This window comes from Salvelinus alpinus, chromosome 2 (assembly GCF_045679555.1).
Source record: "Salvelinus alpinus chromosome 2, SLU_Salpinus.1, whole genome shotgun sequence".
In the NCBI taxonomy this organism is placed as follows: domain Eukaryota; kingdom Metazoa; phylum Chordata; class Actinopteri; order Salmoniformes; family Salmonidae; genus Salvelinus; species Salvelinus alpinus.
Genome location: NC_092087.1, coordinates 120,031,714 through 120,048,089, shown reverse-complemented (window position 1 = coordinate 120,048,089; position 16,376 = coordinate 120,031,714). Strand labels below are relative to the sequence as shown.

The 16,376-nt window shown below is 44.6% G+C and overlaps 2 protein-coding genes and 1 pseudogene across 6 annotated transcripts; 2 read left to right on the top strand and 1 right to left on the bottom strand.

Moving 5' to 3' along the window:
- The first annotated feature begins 400 nt into the window (after positions 1-400).
- LOC139568475 (uncharacterized) lies at positions 401-3,597 on the top strand. Of its 2 annotated transcripts, XM_071390315.1 has the most exons (5): positions 401-813; positions 918-971; positions 1,079-1,956; positions 2,050-2,158; positions 2,423-3,597. In XM_071390315.1, exons 2-5 carry the CDS (start codon positions 959-961, stop codon positions 2,551-2,553), a joined length of 1,131 nt encoding a protein of 376 aa, XP_071246416.1. In that variant the 5' UTR covers positions 401-813; positions 918-958; the 3' UTR covers positions 2,554-3,597. The 2 variants fall into 2 exon arrangements, with proteins under 2 accessions (XP_071246416.1, XP_071246415.1); XM_071390314.1 differs by lacking the exon at positions 401-813 and having other exon boundaries at positions 868-971.
- A 93-nt stretch (positions 3,598-3,690) lies between these two features.
- On the bottom strand, positions 3,691-6,128 carry LOC139568478 (ATP-dependent RNA helicase DDX39A-like; annotated as a pseudogene).
- Positions 6,129-6,267: 139 nt separating this feature from the next.
- On the top strand, positions 6,268-16,306 carry LOC139568476 (uncharacterized). 4 transcript variants are annotated; one of them, XM_071390316.1, is made up of 6 exons: positions 6,275-6,897; positions 12,632-12,751; positions 13,045-13,240; positions 13,345-14,412; positions 14,504-14,612; positions 14,877-16,306. In XM_071390316.1, exons 4-6 carry the CDS (start codon positions 13,693-13,695, stop codon positions 14,984-14,986), a joined length of 939 nt encoding a protein of 312 aa, XP_071246417.1. In that variant the 5' UTR covers positions 6,275-6,897; positions 12,632-12,751; positions 13,045-13,240; positions 13,345-13,692; the 3' UTR covers positions 14,987-16,306. The 4 variants fall into 4 exon arrangements, with proteins under 4 accessions (XP_071246420.1, XP_071246417.1, XP_071246418.1 ...); XM_071390319.1 differs by having other exon boundaries at positions 6,268-6,897; positions 14,504-14,963; XM_071390317.1 differs by lacking the exon at positions 13,045-13,240.
- The last annotated feature ends 70 nt before the right edge of the window (positions 16,307-16,376 follow it).

The following is a 16,376-nucleotide window of genomic DNA, read 5'->3' as shown; positions in this document are numbered from 1 at the left end:
TAATATGACGGGTTGAAAACCAGTTTAAAACGAGATAATAACGCCATTAAGACACATAGACCACCTACCAGTTAGAACTAATAGTATTGGAATTCAGATTTTAATTATGATTGTAATTCTAAGGTTATGATTTATAGTTGGAAAAGTGGGCATAATAATGCAGGGCTTAAGTTAAATGTATTTCCTTATGTTCCTATACCCCAGGCTGGGACACTCCAAGCTAGTGCTGGAGAGCAAGTGTTCCAGACAGATGTCCATTCCGCTAGCCATGATGGACTAAGCCTGCCAGCCCTGGTATACTGCCCTCAGGACAGCCCTCGAAAGGTAAGAAACAGCTTTTAGTTCTGTTGCAAAACGTCTGGTTGTAACGGAGGCTAGTTGGTTGCAATCTAGTAATATGACGGGTTGAAAACCAGTTTAAAACGAGATAATAACGCCATTAAGACACATAGACCACTTACCAGTTAGAACTAATAGTATTGGAATTCAGATTTTAATTCTGATTGTAATTCTAAGGTTAAGCCTTATGTGACATGTCACTCAGTACCATCATGCCTATGGTGAAAAATGTGGTTTCTATGGTGATATGATTTCCCCACTGTTGTTATTTGTCTCAGAACCTTGTGCCGAAGCCCCCGCAAGGCCCCAGGCCCAGCCGAGAGACCAATATAGCAAAGGCAGAAAAGAAGGCCAGAGAGGCTATCAAGGCAAGAAGGGCTAGGGAGGCTAAGGCAGGGGTGAAAAAACTAAGCCGCCAAGTAGTTGGTGTGTTGGCACTGCCTCAAACTCTTCTATCTCGAACAACCAGTTACAGTGAGTATTGATCTCCACTTCCAAAATACTTGGATTTATTGATAGAATTCTAAAACGATATATGGTGGAAGGATCAACTAATGTCTATGATCCTCTTTCTGTAGGTGTCCTGCCAGCTATCAAGAAGGGCACTAAAGTTACTAAAATGGAGACAACAGGTGGGTGTTGGTGACACAGTGTTTGTTCCTGATTATACAACTTAAATAGAATTGTTTCCGTGGTTACTAGCTTGTTCGGTGGTAATTCTGACTGTCTTCTGTTTCAGAACCCCTATGTCCCTTGACACCTGATGGGGAGATAATGATGACGACCACCCATGCAGCACGGGCAGCTCCTTCCCAGACCCTGGAAGAAGAGGTGGGGGGAGCTGAGGTCTCCGAGATGAGTGACAGCTCCCTGATGCCCACCAAGAACAGGCAGGACTCCCTGGAGAAGATTCCCTCCCTCCTACCAGGCAAGGAGGACATCCTCCTTCGCAGCACTCCCTGTGCCACCGTCATGAGCCCCCAGACTCTGAAGTTTATTCTCCATGGCATCATGTGCCGACTGGAGGCCTCAGAGTCCCCCCAGACAAGGAGGGCCAATGACCCCTTCAGGCTGATGAAGGATCTCTTTGTGGAGGTCCAGCATGCCCTGAAGAATGCTGACATCTCTGTCGTCTTTGGCCTGGAGGAGAGCATCCAATTCAGTGGGGAGGATGCGGTGAAGGCCATCGTGAAGACTGCGGCTAAAAGATTGTCCCTGCGTTCGGACTCCAACCGGGCTCAACTGCGTGCCGCACGCTCTGGTAGCGAGGGAGCCATCGGGTGCATGGCGGACACCATCACACAAGTCATAGATGACTATTCCGAGAACTGGAGTTCCGACGGCCATTTTGGAGCCAGGAGGAGCCGTGCTAGTGGGAGATCACACTCCTCAACCTCCTCAAGGAGTGACGTCACCCTCACTGAGGAACTCCTGGCTTGGAGGGAAACCCTAGAAGAGGACCTAGAGGAGATGGCTGATGACAGCACTGGTTTGGAAAAGACCAGTGTAAGCTCAGCCATCTCTGAGAAGTCCCAGGTAATTATCTACCTTTCTGAAAGCACCAAGCCCATCAGCAGCGTCCTCTCCACAGACCTCAAGGACATCACCTCCACACAGGTGAGACAGCCAAGAACCAGTAGATCGTTTAGTTATTTGGGCTGTTTGATTGTGAGGCATCGACTCATTTCTGTTTCTCTCTCTACTAAGAAGAAAGAGAAGGAAGAGGCTATGAAGAAAGAAGTGAGGAAGTCAGGAAAGAAGAAGCGAGGAAATAACAAGGACCAGAAGAAGAACAAGGTGTCTCCTCTTGGCAATGATAGTAAGTCCTAATTTCTGTCAGTCAGCATGTGCATCTGTCTTCAGCACACTATTGTAATGTAAGGACGGGAGACTATGATGAAGTTATCAGGGTCTTATTCATTAGCCACTAAATGGAAGACAACGGACTAAAACAGGGAGGAACTTTCTTGAACTTGCCAATAACAAATGCTTGTTTTTGTTTTCCGTTTCAAAATATTTTGCTACTGTGTACCCTAATGAACACGACCCTGATTTCATGCCCTGTTCTCTGTCACCTGTTCAGGTATTGTAGCTGCAGATGAGCCTAAGAAAAAACAGGCTCTCCTCCCGCGGATCACAGCCGCCCTGGCAAAACTATTTTGCTTCCCCTGCAAGTGCCATCACACAAACCGAAACAGGCAAAAGCCTACGTAATTACATCCTCAGAGAGTTCTTTGTAGCCTATACAACGCAGGTTATTTGTCCTTCAGATGTATTCTTTTTGCTAGTGAAGGCATGCTAAGGTTAACCCCAGAGGGAGGTTTCATATGGCGTTAATATAGAGCTGAATGAACACACAATCAACTGGTGACACAATGTTTCGATCAGTGCCCCAGAAAAGGGGATCTGGTTGGTTCATCTACTTTGGAAAAGTGAGGCTTAAACCAATCCCATGGACATCCCGTGTATCGTTTATGTGTATATTTTCTGTTAATGCCTAGGCAAATGCAAGGGCATCCGGGGTTATGTAAGTGTACATAGTTTAATCTGTTTGTAGTCCATTTGAGGTTAACGCAGCAGTGCTGGTGATCCTTTTAATCTGTATCTTATTGAATCACAGACCTGATCAGGGTCAAATCGGCCTAGCCCCCCTCCGACAATACACTCACTACCATTGCAGAATAAATTATTAGTCACATCGCAATTCCTTTGGAGGGAGGATGGTGGAAATGTGTATTTTAAAGCCATGTTCCCCTTGGTATTCATGGAAACGTGATTATCAGGAGGGCGCTTATAGCTAAACTAGGAATTCAGGAAGCAATTCTTGTTCTAAATGTGGTTGCGTTTAGGGAACTTGGGTATTCTGAGGGAGCTTCACCGGATGACATGATAATTCTAATTAGCCCAAATGTGTCTGGTCTTCATTCAAGCTTACCGTCAAAGCAACTTATTCATTAGATTCATCTCGGTTCTAGTTAACATCTGCTGTACAGGGCCTTGGACCGATATAATGAATGTAGATGAACTCAGCAAAAAAAGAAATGTCCCTTTTTCAGGACCCTGTCTTTCAAAGATAATTCGTAAAAATCCAAATACCTTCACAGATCTTCATTGTAAAGGGTTTAAACACTGTTTCCCATGCTTGTTCAATGAACCATAAACAATTAATGAGCATGAACCTGTGGAACGGTCTTTAAGACACTAACAGCTTACAGACGGTAGGCAATTAAGGTCACAGTTATGAAAACCTAGGACGCTAAAGAGGCCTGCCGATTGCCTCTTCAAAGTGCAATTTAGGGAGATGGGTTAATCTTTGTGTGTGTGTGTGTGTGTGTGTGTGTGTAAAACTGCTACTTTAAGTTTCAGAACATGTACATAACCACGAGTTATGAGAACCCCTTCCAACGTACATCCTGCATGAACTTGCGGCAGACAGGGCGGATCTCTTTGCTTAGGGTGGCGCTGAACATCATGCACTGCTTCTCGTGGGGTGTGAGCCTGAAGATGTCCTGAACATCACGCCTCATGTCTGAGGTAGAGACGATAGGAAAATATGGCCGTCACAAAAAAAGTCAACCCACTCAGCCTGATATCCGAGGACTACATAAAATGTAAATACTTTCCTATGTTTTGGCTAAATCCTTACTTAAGTCACACCCTCTATCACATTCTGTTCCAAGATCCACTACTACTTAGTATGACAGTGTATTAGAAGTGCATTGTAAGTGGTATGCTAGTAGGTACATTGGAACACATGTTTTAAATTGACCATTCATCTGTGACATTTCAACTTACTCCTTGCTCCCGACACTCACATCTGGCATCAGCCCCCCTGTCCTACTCACCCAGCTGCTCCAGCATCTTGTCACACTCGTCCAGGACAAAGTGCTTCACGTTCTTCAGGTTGAGGGTCTTGTTGCGGATGAGGGCCAGGATGCGGCCGGGTGTTCCCACCACAATGTGGGGGCAATTCTTCTTCAGCACGTCCTCGTCCTTCTTGATGGACAGGCCCCCGAAGAACACGGCTGCCTTGACAGTGGGCATGTACTTGGAGAAGCGCTCATACTCTTTGCTGATCTGGAAGGCCAGCTCTCGTGTGTGGCACATCACCAGCACAGACACCTGGTAGACAGAGAGAGAGGTATGGGAGGATGTTTAATACAGAGCTCTCTGGACAGCAGAGAAACAAAAAGCACACAAGATTATCCAATAGGATAGAAAAGCTGTGTAAACAGTGAGATTAAAAGGAGAACAAATTCAGACTGCAATTGGCCCAGCGTCATTACGGTTTGGCCGGGGTAGGCCGTCATTGTAAATAAGAATTTGTTCTTAACTGACGTGCCTAGTCCAAATAAAAGGTTAAATAAAGTTGGAGATTAGAAGTAAACACTTTCTTATGCAAGTATCCCCAGTTTCAGATTAAGCATATTCCTAAACTACAAAGCACTCAATGGATTCTCCATTGAAAGCTATTTTTAGTACAGGAGGTCTAGGCTTCAATGTAACAGCAATTCAGTTGCTGCTTCCACAATGTAGAGATTAATTTAATTATTCAACCACTCACCTGCCCGTCCACAGGCTCAATCTGCTGCAGGGTGGCCAGTACAAACACAGCCGTCTTGCCCATACCAGACTTGGCCTGGCACAGGATGTCCATGCCCAGGATGGCCTGTGGGATGCACTCGTGTTGGACTGAAAGACAGAAACGTAACTAGGGAAGTTAGTTAAGAACAAATTCTTATTTACAATGACGGCCTACCAAAAGGCCTCCTGCGGGGATTGGGGCCTGGGATTAATTTTTTTTTTTTTTTTTTAAATAGGACAATACACACATCACTACATAAAGAGAGACCTAAGACAAGAACATAGCAAGGCATCAACACATGACAACACAGCATGGTAGCAGCACAAAACATGGTACAAACATTGGGCACAGACAACAGCACAAAGGGCAAGAAGGTAGAGACAACAATACATCACACTGACAGTTGTGGCTGCTTTGTAAGAGTGTCCATGATTGAGTCTTTGAATGAAGAGATTGAGATAAAACTGTACAGTTTGAGTGTTTGTTGCAGCTCGTTCCAGTCACTAGCTGCAGAAAACTGAAGAGAGGAGCGACCCAGGGATGCGTGCGCTTTGGGGACCTTTAACAGAATGTGACTGGCAGAACAGGTGTTGCATGTGGAGGATGAGGGCTGCAATAGATATCTCAGATAGGGGAGGGGGAGTGAGGCCTAAGAAGGTTTTATAAATAAGCATCAACCAGTGGGTCTTGCGACAGGTATACAGAGGTGACCAGTTTAAGTATGATGTGATGCTTGAAGGGGCATGCATGTATAACTCATAGTCCGAGTCCCAAATAACAACCTATATATAGTGGATTACTTTCGACCAGGGCCCAGACACACACAGCACTAGTTTTGAACAAAGCCCTATCGGCCCAGCTCAATAGTGGTACACTATATCAGGAATAGGGTGCCATTTGACATACACAGAATGGACAAAGTCAAAAACAGTCCTTGGTTGAAGGTGGGCAGTGCCTGTGAGACTCACCTTCAGAGGGATGTTCAAAGCCAGTCAACAATGGCGCGGAGCAGCTCTGGTTTGAGCAGGAAGTCTCGGAAGCAGGAGCTGTGGATGGAGACGTAAGAGCCCTTTACCTCCTTCTTGCCCGCAGGTGTGGCGGTCTCCAAGGCAACCTGAGGCTCCTCATCCTCTTCATAGTCCAACAGCTCGTTGTCAACGTCGTTCTCTGCCATTCTAGAGAAGGGGTACTTGCATTAGTTGAAGCTAGGAAAGACTGGAGACTAGCTTGGGAGGGCTGTATCAACAATACAGTAAATTCATAAGGTTAATTGAAATGGCAATTCAATAATCTTTGTAAAATTCCTCACCATCTAACCTTAGTTATATTAAATGAGGATTCCAATTCAGTCTAAGACAGGATTCCAATTCAGTCTAAGACAGGATTCCAATCCCGTCTAACACAGGGTTTTCCCATATTCGGTCCTCGGGACTCCAAGGGGTGCATGTCCCCCGTCGAGTTTGGGAAACACTCGTCTAACGTGTATTCCTACATAGCATTAGCTATGTAATATTCATACGTGTAAACATACTGAATTGTAATTGGATGCATTTTACCGCCATATCATACTGTGCTATGATTGGTTAAGACCACCCAAATGGTTAGGTGATGGTCGTTTTGATCCTGGTTGGCGATACGTTAACATGCCAGTTATAGCTAGCTAATAAAGAGCTACGTTAAGAAATATCCTGTAGTACTGCATTTTATTATTTTGTACAAAGCGTGTAAAACAAGACATGGTGTCAGAGTAAAAGGTCTTAAAATATGGATTTTTCTGGAGTTCCTTCACCTCGAATGGACTGGGAGTCTACAAACTTACCTGATGCATGGTTTAAGTTCAAACAGCATGTGGAGCTGATGTTCACGGGTCCTCTGAGGGACAAAGGAGAAGGGTTAAAGTGCAGCTCCTCTGGATCGGTGAAAAAGGGAGAGATATTTACAACACATGGACACTTACCGAGGCTGAATCAAAGGTACTGAAAACATACCACGATCGTTTTGAAGCATATGTTGTGCCGAAGACCAATACGATATTCGCTAGGTACAAATTCCATGAGAAAGTACAGGGAGCTAGCGAGTCTTTTGAACAGTTTGTGACAGAGCTGCGTCTGCTTGTGAAAGACTGTGATGATGTAAACAAGGATGAGATGGTCAGGGACCGTATTGTATTTGGAATACACTCACCGCGAGTGAGAGAGAAACTTTTGAATGTTGGGTCTGAGGTAACGCTGGACAAAGCTATCGACATAACCAGATCTCACGAGCTAGCGCAGGCTCAGATGAAAACCATTTCGCGCGGTAGCACGAGCGCATCACGTGAACAAGCAGTGCACGCAGTCAGGCAGACGTCAAAGCACACCTCCGGTGAGCAGAGAGCGCGTTTTAGAACAGAGCGAAACATAACTCCAAAACAGAGCGACACAGACTCAAAACGCCCCAAAACATGTGGATATTGTGGATACAAAGTGCATGGCGAACAAGGAAATTGCCCAGCTAAAGGCAAACAGTGTACTAAATGTGGAAAATGGAATCACTTTGCAAAAGTGTGCAGAGCTTACCGTGGAAAAACAGTACACACTATGAGTGAAGATGAAATGTCAATCAAAAGAGTCAAACGCTGATGAACTGTTTATTGATTCAGTGACACAGACATCTGAGTGCGAGCTACAGCCCACCACGCGCAGACTGACTTGTTATGGTGGTGAACAGCTCCCAGTAAAAGGCACATGCACTTTCAAATGCAAATACAAGGAAAGTGACATGATGTTAAACTTTTATGTTGTTGACACTAGAGCACCTGCAGTGCTAGGTCTTAAAGCATGTTTAGACATGGACCTCATCAAGCTAGTTTTATCAGTGACAGCACCAGTAGAGACAGACAATGTACTGGAGGAGTTTGCTGATGTTTTTACAGGAATAGGATTATTCCCAGGAGAATGTACCATTCACCTTGACCCAGACGCAACCCCTGTGGTCTACCCACCGAGAAAGATTCTGCTTGCTCTCCGTGCAGAACCGACTGACTGGTGTTAGGGTTGCGTCAATTCAATCTGGTATAAGGACAAGTATGACAATGAGTCACTAATTGTATGCTATGTACTTTTTATTAACTAAGTAATAAATGGCAAATGCAATTTCCGTATATACGGGTTCACTGTAACATCACGCAGGATGAAAACAGAGAAGACACTTGTTACTGACAAAGACATTATAATAAATACTCATGACAGAGATAGTTCCCACTTCCGAGCCGGCCTGTCAGAGTAGAGACTGGGCGTGGTTTAGACTTACCCAGCCTATCGTTGGTGTTGGCGCTTTAAGCCAGTCCTGGCCCCTTAGCGCATGTGATGTCCCGACGCTGTTGCTGTGTAGATTACGCTCCTTCACCCCAGAGACTGAGGTCAGACAGCTCTGCAATATTGTCTGAGCTATTCGCACCTGTATACAATGGCCACTGTTCTCGCTCAAGGCTAACCAAAGCTTCCCAGCACACTTATCTGGGGCTAACTGTTACTTTCAGCACACACACACACACAGACACCCAGTCTCCCAGGCCAACAGTTACTAATATTCAATCACATGTGTTATAGTATTGGGTTATAGTGCATAATTCAGAACTTCACAGATGATCTTTGTGTGTATAGTTTATCTATTATTGTCTATTGTACACCATAGTCAGCAGTCTCCTGATTAACCCCCCTTCCTCTACACCCCTCCTGTGTCTCTGTAAGATTAGCAAAGTTTTGGTCACACAGTACGGCGCACACACATTTCACACTGCTTGTTCATATCTTATGCCCTTGTACAATGTTGCATACACACACATTCTCTAACAGTCAGGCTTCTGAGAATATTGTACAATGCAGGTTCACATGAGTCATAAATTCAAACTTTAATACATAGGATATTTTCTTGTTTATAGTTAGTTAAGCAAGCATGCTAAAAACCTTAAAGAACCCCACACTGGGTAAACGCCTTAGTGGTGGTGGAGAAACCACGCACAGGCAAGCTCAGAGTATGTCTCGACCCAAGAGATTTGAACAAGGCTATCAAACGCCCCCATTATCCTTTACCGACGCTAGATGGCATCACACACAAGCTAGCGGGAGCACGCTACTTCAGTGTCATGGACGCTAGATCAGGCTACTGGGCTATCAAGCTCACAGAAGAGTCATCTAAGCTCACAACATTCAACACACCGTTTGGACGCTACAGGTTCCGTCGCCTGCCTTTTGGGATTATCTCAGCCCAAAACGAGTTTCAGCGAAAGATCGACGAAGTGTACGAAGGCCTCGACGGAGTTGTGGCAATTGTGGACGACATCCTTGTCTATGGTCGAACCAAAGAGGAGCACGACCGAAAACCTCCGCGCGATGCTGCAAAGGTCCCGTGAGAGAGGAGTCCGGCTCAACCCCGAGAAGAGCACAGTCGGCGCTACAGAGGTCAGCTACTTCGGACATCTTCTTACAGCGACTGGAATCAAGCCAGTTCCACAGAAGATCTTAGCCATAAAAGAAATGGAGCCACCAAAGAACCGTGCAGAGCTGGAAACAGTGCTTGGCATGGTCAACTACTTAGCCAAGTTCGCACCCAGCCTCTCCAATGCTAATGCACCCCTGCGTCAACTGCTAAAGCAGTCCAGTGAGTTTCTCTGGGACAAGCAACACGACATTGCTTTCCAGAATGTGAAAGACTTGATCACGAGAGAACCAGGACCAATCCTTGCCTACTACGACCCCGACAAAGAGCTCAGACTCCAAGTGGACGCGTCGAAGTATGGACTAGGTGCCGTGCTACTGCAAGAAGGAAAGCCCATCGGCTACGCTTCCAAATCTCTTACAGACTGTGAAATCAACTACGCTCAAATTGAAAAGGAGCTCTACGCCATTCTGTTCGGAAAGTAAACGTTTCCATCAGTACATATATGGACGACAAGTCATTGTGGAATCCGACCACAAGCCCCTTGAGTCAATCATGAGGAAACCACTAGCCGCAGCCCCGCCAAGGCTACAGAGAATGATACTTCAACTACAAAAATACGAGTTCACAATCACTCACCGTCCAGGCAAAGACATCCCTGTCGCAGACACACTCGCCAGGAAGTTTCTTACCTATAAGGACAGCAGCCTCAGTGAAGGCATGGACATGCAAGTGCACACTGTGTACAGCAACTTATCAGTTAGTGACATAAAACTGAAGGAGATCCAAGCAGAAACAGAAAAGGACTCACAACTCACACAGCTGAGGAAAGTCATACAGGATGGATGGCCTGAGGAGAGGAGAAAATGGAGGAGAAAATGCCCTCAGAGCGTCTCAGAATTCTGGAACCATCGTGATGAACTATCACAGATCAACGGAATAATTTTCAAAGGAGAGAAAATCATTATTCCTACCAGTCTCAGAGAAGAGATTTTGACAAAGATCCATGCTGGACACATGGGCATGGAAAAGTGCAAACAGAGAGCACGGGACATTTTGTTTTGGCCCGGAATGTGCAAACAAATAGAGGACATTGTTGGTAAATGCGCCATATGTCTTGAACGACGCCCCTCAAACACCAAAGAGCCAAGGTTACCTCACTGTATCCCAGACCGACCCTGGCAGGTCGTGGCAACCGATCTGTTTACCTGGAACAACGAGGACTACATCGTAACAGTGGACTACTACAGCAGATACTTCGAACTCGACAAGCTTCACAGCACCACATCTGCAGCTGCATCTGCAGCATGGCATTGTAGAGACTTTAATATCTGACAATGGGCCCTGTTACAAATCAAATGAGTTTGAATCGTTCACAAAAGCATGGGAGTTTACACGTCACCACAAGCCCGCATTACCCTCAAAGTAATGGCCTTGCTGAAAAATCTGTGCAGATTGCTAAATCACTCATGGATAAAGCAAAAGCAGACAAGAGAGACCCCTACCTCAGTCTCCTTGAATACCGCAACACTCCAGTTGACAACTTCAAATCGCCAGCCCAGCTGTTGATGAGCCACAGACTTCGCTCAATTCTTCCCAGCACCAACCAGCAGCTACAACCTGAGGTCGTCAGCTACAAGGAAATGCATGAAAAACGTGCACAGAGACAACAACAACAAAAGCGATACTACGACAGGTCAGCTAGACCACTGCCACCACTGATCGACGGAGAGTCAGTTAGAATCCAGGAGCATGGCCTCTGGAAGCCAGCAGTCGTCATCCAGCCAGCTGACACTGAACGTTCATATCACGTCCGCACCGCAGAAGGAGCGGTGTACCGCCGCAATCGTCGTCACCTACTGAACACAAAAGAACAACACACTGATGAGATGAACTGTTCCCCTGAAAGAGAACGTGATGGACTAAACACACACACAGCACAACATACACCATACTTACCTGCAACACCACAAGAACTGTTGACTGACACAGAAGCATGCTCAGCATCATATCGCACAAGGTCAGGAAGAGAGGTCAAGCCCAGAGCTTTCCTAGACCTGTGAAATGTCAAAGGGTGTAGGCGGATCGCTGCCCTAAAAGAGTTCCAGACTGTAAACTTGTTATTGAAAGTTCACTTGAAATGCTTTGGTATTGTATTTGTTTGAAATGTTAAGATGTTATTTCTACAGTGAAAGCTGAGTTGCTGAGAATCCCTTTTTTGAAAATTAACAGTATGTTGGATTATTGTTTCAGAGTCTATGTTGATTCAGTTGGTATAGTATGCAATATAAATGGTTACTTACCTTGAGTTCAAACTGCAGAGCATGTTTTCAAAAGAAATGCTTAGAATATGTAAACATTTTTCTTTTGTTTTAAAAGAAGGGGGATGTAATATTCATATGTGTAAACATACTGAATTGTAATTGGATGCATTTTACCGCCATATCATACTGTGCTATGATTGGTTAAGACCACCCAAATGGTTAGGTGATGGTCGTTTTGATCCTGGTTGGCGATACGTTAACATGCCAGTTATAGCTAGCTAATAAAGAGCTACGTTAAGAAATATCCTGTAGTACTGCATTTTATTATTTTGTACAAAGCGTGCAAAACAAGACAAGCTAGGTAACGGCTAGGCTGTTAATAATGCTAGTAGCAGGCCGCACTCACACCGCCAAAGTTGGACAGAACGCAAAATGGGAAGCGAATACATTTGGCACATAATCATTACAATTTACCTAGCTAGAAACAAGGATTGGACCAGCGACCACCCAGTAACTCAGTTTACAGTAGTTAGCCAGTTGCCCGATCCAATCAAGTTGAACAAGGAATCATGCCTCACTCTCCGCACAAACAATGGCAGCCGCCGCCTCTCATTCAAACGTTGTGACAGCAAAGTGCTATAAAGGGAAATGGGTTTCAAATGCAAGGTGAATATTCAGAAATAACGTTGGCTCAAATGAATAACGAACAAGACATTTCTAGGGCCTAAATTGACCTAAAATGTAATTCTCGGAACCAACCTGCTTTTAGTTCTGTTGCAAAACGTCTGGTTGTAACGGAGGCTAGTTGGTTGCAATCTAGTAATATGACGGGTTGAAAAACAGTTTAAAATTAGATAATAACGCCATTTAGACACATGGACCACCTACCAGTTAGAACTAATAGTATTGGAATTCAGATTTTAATTCTGATTGTAATTCTAAGGTTATGATTTATAGTTGGAAAAGTGGGCATAATAATGGAGGGCTTAAGTTAAATGTATTTCCTTATGTTCCTATACCCCAGGCTGGGACCCTCCAAGCAAGTGCTGGAGAGCAAGTGTTCCAGACAGATGTCCATTCCGCGGGCCATGATGGACTAAGCCTGCCAGCCCTGGTATACTGCACCCAGGACAGCCCTCGAAAGGTAAGAAACAGCTTTTAGTTCTGTTGCAATACGTCTGGTTGTAACGGAGGCTAGTTGGTTGCAATCTAGTAATATGACGGGTTGAAAACCAGTTTAAAACGAGATAATAACGCCATTACGACACATGGACCACCTATTAGTTAGAACTAATAGTATTGGAATTCAGATTTGAATTCTGATTGTAATTCTAAGGTTAACCCTTATGTGACATGTCACTCAGTACCATCATGCCTATGGTGAAAAATGTGGTTTCTATGGTGATATGATATCCCCACTGTTGTTATTTGTCTCAGAACCTTGTGCCAAAGCCCCCGCAAGGCCCCAGGCCCAGCCGAGAGGCCAATATAGCAAAGGCAGAAAAGAAGGCCAGAGAGGCTATCAAGGCTAGAAGGGCTAGGGAGGCTAAGGCAGGGGTGAAAATACTAAGCCGCCAAGTAGTTGGTGTGTTGGCACTGCCTCAAACTCTTCTATCTCGAACAACCAGTTACAGTGAGTATTGATCTCCACTTCCAAAATACTTGGATTTATTGATAGAATTCTAAAACGATATATGGTGGAAGGATCAACTAATGTCTATGATCCTCTTTCTGTAGGTGTCCTGCCAGCTATCAAGAAGAGCACTAAAGTTACTAAAATGGAGACAACCGGTGGGTGTTGGTGACACAGTTTTTATTCCTTCCTTCCCCTTCTGAGACCGACAAGGAGCTTCAGGGCATAGCAGATCTGTCTGTGAGTAACATCCTGAAAAGGGCCCAGGACGACCTCTTATTTTCTGGTGAGGATAACCTGGAAAACACCCATCCAGACATCACTCTGACCGAAGAGAGGCTCTCCAGCATCTTCTCAGAGTTGTTCAGGGACGCCTGTGAGAGTGCCCAGGAGGCTGCCAGACGGATCCACCACATGAGGTCTGGAAGAGGCAACAACAGCCGGAATGGGAGATGCCCTGGGTTATCACGATGATCGAGCAAGGCAAGGAGGACATCCTCCTTCGCAGCACTCCCTGTGCCACCGTCATGAGCCCCCAGACTCTGAAGTTTATTCTCCATGGCATCATGTGCCGACTGGAGGCCTCAGAGTCCCCCCAGACAAGGAGGGCCAATGACCCCTTCAGGCTGATGAAGGATCTCTTTGTGGATGTCCAGCATGCCCTGAAGAATGCTGACATCTCTGTCGTCTTTGGCCTGGAGGAGAGCATCCAATTCAGTGGGGAGGATGCGGTGAAGGCCATCGTGAAGACTGCGGCTAAAAGATTGTCCCTGCGTTCGGACTCCAACCGGGCTCAACTGTGTGCCGCACGCTCTGGTAGCGAGGGAGCCATCGGGTGCATGGCGGACACCATCACACAAGTCATAGATGACTATTCCGAGAACTGGAGTTCCGACGGCCATTTTGGAGCCAGGAGGAGCCGTGCTAGTGGGAGATCACACTCCTCAACCTCCTCAAGGAGTGACGTCACCCTCACCGAGGAGCTCCTGGCTTGGAGGGAAACCCTAGAAGAGGACCTAGAGGAGATGGCTGATGACAGCACTGGTTTGGAAAAGACCAGTGTAAGCTCAGCCATCACTGAGAAGTCCAAGGTAATTAGCTACCTTGCTGAAAGCACCAAGCCCATCAGCAGCGCCCTCTCCACAGACCTCAAGGACATCACCTCCACACAGGTGAGACAGCCAAGAACCAGTAGATCGTTTAGTTATTTGGGCTGTTTGATTGTGAGGCATCAACTCATTTCTGTTTCTCTCTACTAAGAAGAAAGAGAAGGAAGAGGCTATGAAGAAAGAAGTGAGGAAGTCAGGAAAGAAGAAGCGAGGAAATAACAAGGACCAGAAGAAGAACAAGGTGTCTCCTCTTGGCAATGATAGTAAGTCCTCATTTCTGTCAGTCAGCATGTGCATCTGTCTTCAGCACACTATTGTAATGTAAGGACGGGAGACTATGATGAAGTTATCAGGGTCTTATTCATTAGCCACTAAATGGAAGACAACGGACTAAAACAGGGAGGAACTTTCTTGAACTTGCCAATAACAAATGCTTGTTTTTGTTTTACGTTTCAAAATATTTTGCTACTGTGTACCCTAATGAACACGACCCTGATTTCATGCCCTGTTCTCTGTCACCTGTTCAGGTATTGTAGCTGCAGATGAGCCTAAGAAAAAACAGGCTCTCCTCCCGCGGATCACAGCCACCCTGGCAAAACTATTTTGCTTCCCCTGCAAAAAAAAATGCAAAAAGTAACTGTGCAGAAGACGAGTTTGGGTAAACCCTGCTGCCACCTCCCCCAACCCATTTTCTAAAAAAACCTCTCAAAGCCAACAGAAGAGGGAGGGAGACAACACCCCCTACTCACAACTCATTTTATTACACCCCATTTAATTCAATAAACACAACTTGCAGCTATTTTGATCTTCTTCTTGTTGAGTTTTTTTTACAGACCCACCTGCATGCTATAGATTCTTAAAGTCAATTTGCAGTCTACTGTCTACTACAGTATCATTGTTATGAGTATGTTCACTGTGCCAGTCATTATAGCCAGTATAGGCTATAATAATGCCCTAACCTAATTGCAATTGACATAATAAGAGTTACATTTGAATAATTAAAATAGATTTCATTCGATTAGATGAGTTTATTAGTCACATACATAGGGGTCGCAGATGTAATTGCAGGGTACAGTGAGATTCTTAAGATCTGAACTCCAACAGTGCAGGTCAAAAAGATAAGTGAATGAAACAATAATAACAATAATAATAATGTGCATAATATACACATATTTATTTACAACATTTATAAACCAACAGCCTGCATTCATCCAGTTTGTATAAAGTATGATAGATGTGTGACATGAAGCTATATGGGGCATTTTGGGCATAGGCATAACAATGACTGTCTTGGACAAATAGACATCTGGCTTAAAACATTTATTCATTCATGGGCAATATGTGTGCCTGCCCTGATCATATCAGCTTACTACATCTGTCTTCCCTCACCAAACCCACCAATGATTTGATTTATTTGATTAAAATCATTTGATTGGTCCATATTATTGACACTAAATAGATGTTACGTTAACCGTAGCTGTTAAAAGTCCAATAGTGGGAGTGTGCAGACTGATGACGGCGCGACTTTAATTTCTGACTATTTCAGTTATGACCAACAGAGGGCAACATTTATCCATAAAATACGATAAAACCTCACTGAACCAAAGTGAATTGGGTTACATTGTAAACATTTTTTAGATATCGAATGTGATCAGAAACAATGCATTAATTTCCCGGAGTGGTCGCTCTGTGCTTTTGTAGTTGACGTAATAGAAGCCTGTGACGTAAACGAACTCAAGAAAACGTTCAGTGCGCTACTTTTGGCTCAGTTGAGGTGATGCTTTGCAAAGGACAGTCATCCTCATGTTCAAATAAATCACTTTGAGTGGACAAAGGAAAAATTCTGTGTGAGTACAGCAAAATTGGCCAAGATGTTGTAAAAAAAAAAGTGAAATGTATTTTAAAATGTATTTGTTTATAAAAAAAAATGTCAGGTCCAATCTGAAGGGTGACTGAAAGCACAATGGATAGAAATCATAAACCGTTGAGAATAAATCTTCTAAAAGTAAGTCTCACAAGTGATAAAA

Bases quoted from the DNA above. Each gene is read 5' to 3' on its own strand.
- LOC139568475 (XM_071390314.1), top strand. From the start codon at position 875: ATGGTGGAAGGATCAACTAATGTCTATGATCCTCTTTCTGTAGGTGTC. The intron at 972-1,078 runs GTGGGTGTTGGT...CTTCTGTTTCAG, and splicing joins TACTAAAATGGAGACAACAG to AACCCCTATGTCCCTTGACA. The intron at 2,159-2,422 runs GTAAGTCCTAAT...TCACCTGTTCAG, and splicing joins GTCTCCTCTTGGCAATGATA to GTATTGTAGCTGCAGATGAG.
- LOC139568476 (XM_071390317.1), top strand. From the start codon at position 13,693: ATGCCCTGGGTTATCACGATGATCGAGCAAGGCAAGGAGGACATCCTC. The intron at 14,413-14,503 runs GTGAGACAGCCA...TCTACTAAGAAG, and splicing joins AGGACATCACCTCCACACAG to AAAGAGAAGGAAGAGGCTAT. The intron at 14,613-14,876 runs GTAAGTCCTCAT...TCACCTGTTCAG, and splicing joins GTCTCCTCTTGGCAATGATA to GTATTGTAGCTGCAGATGAG.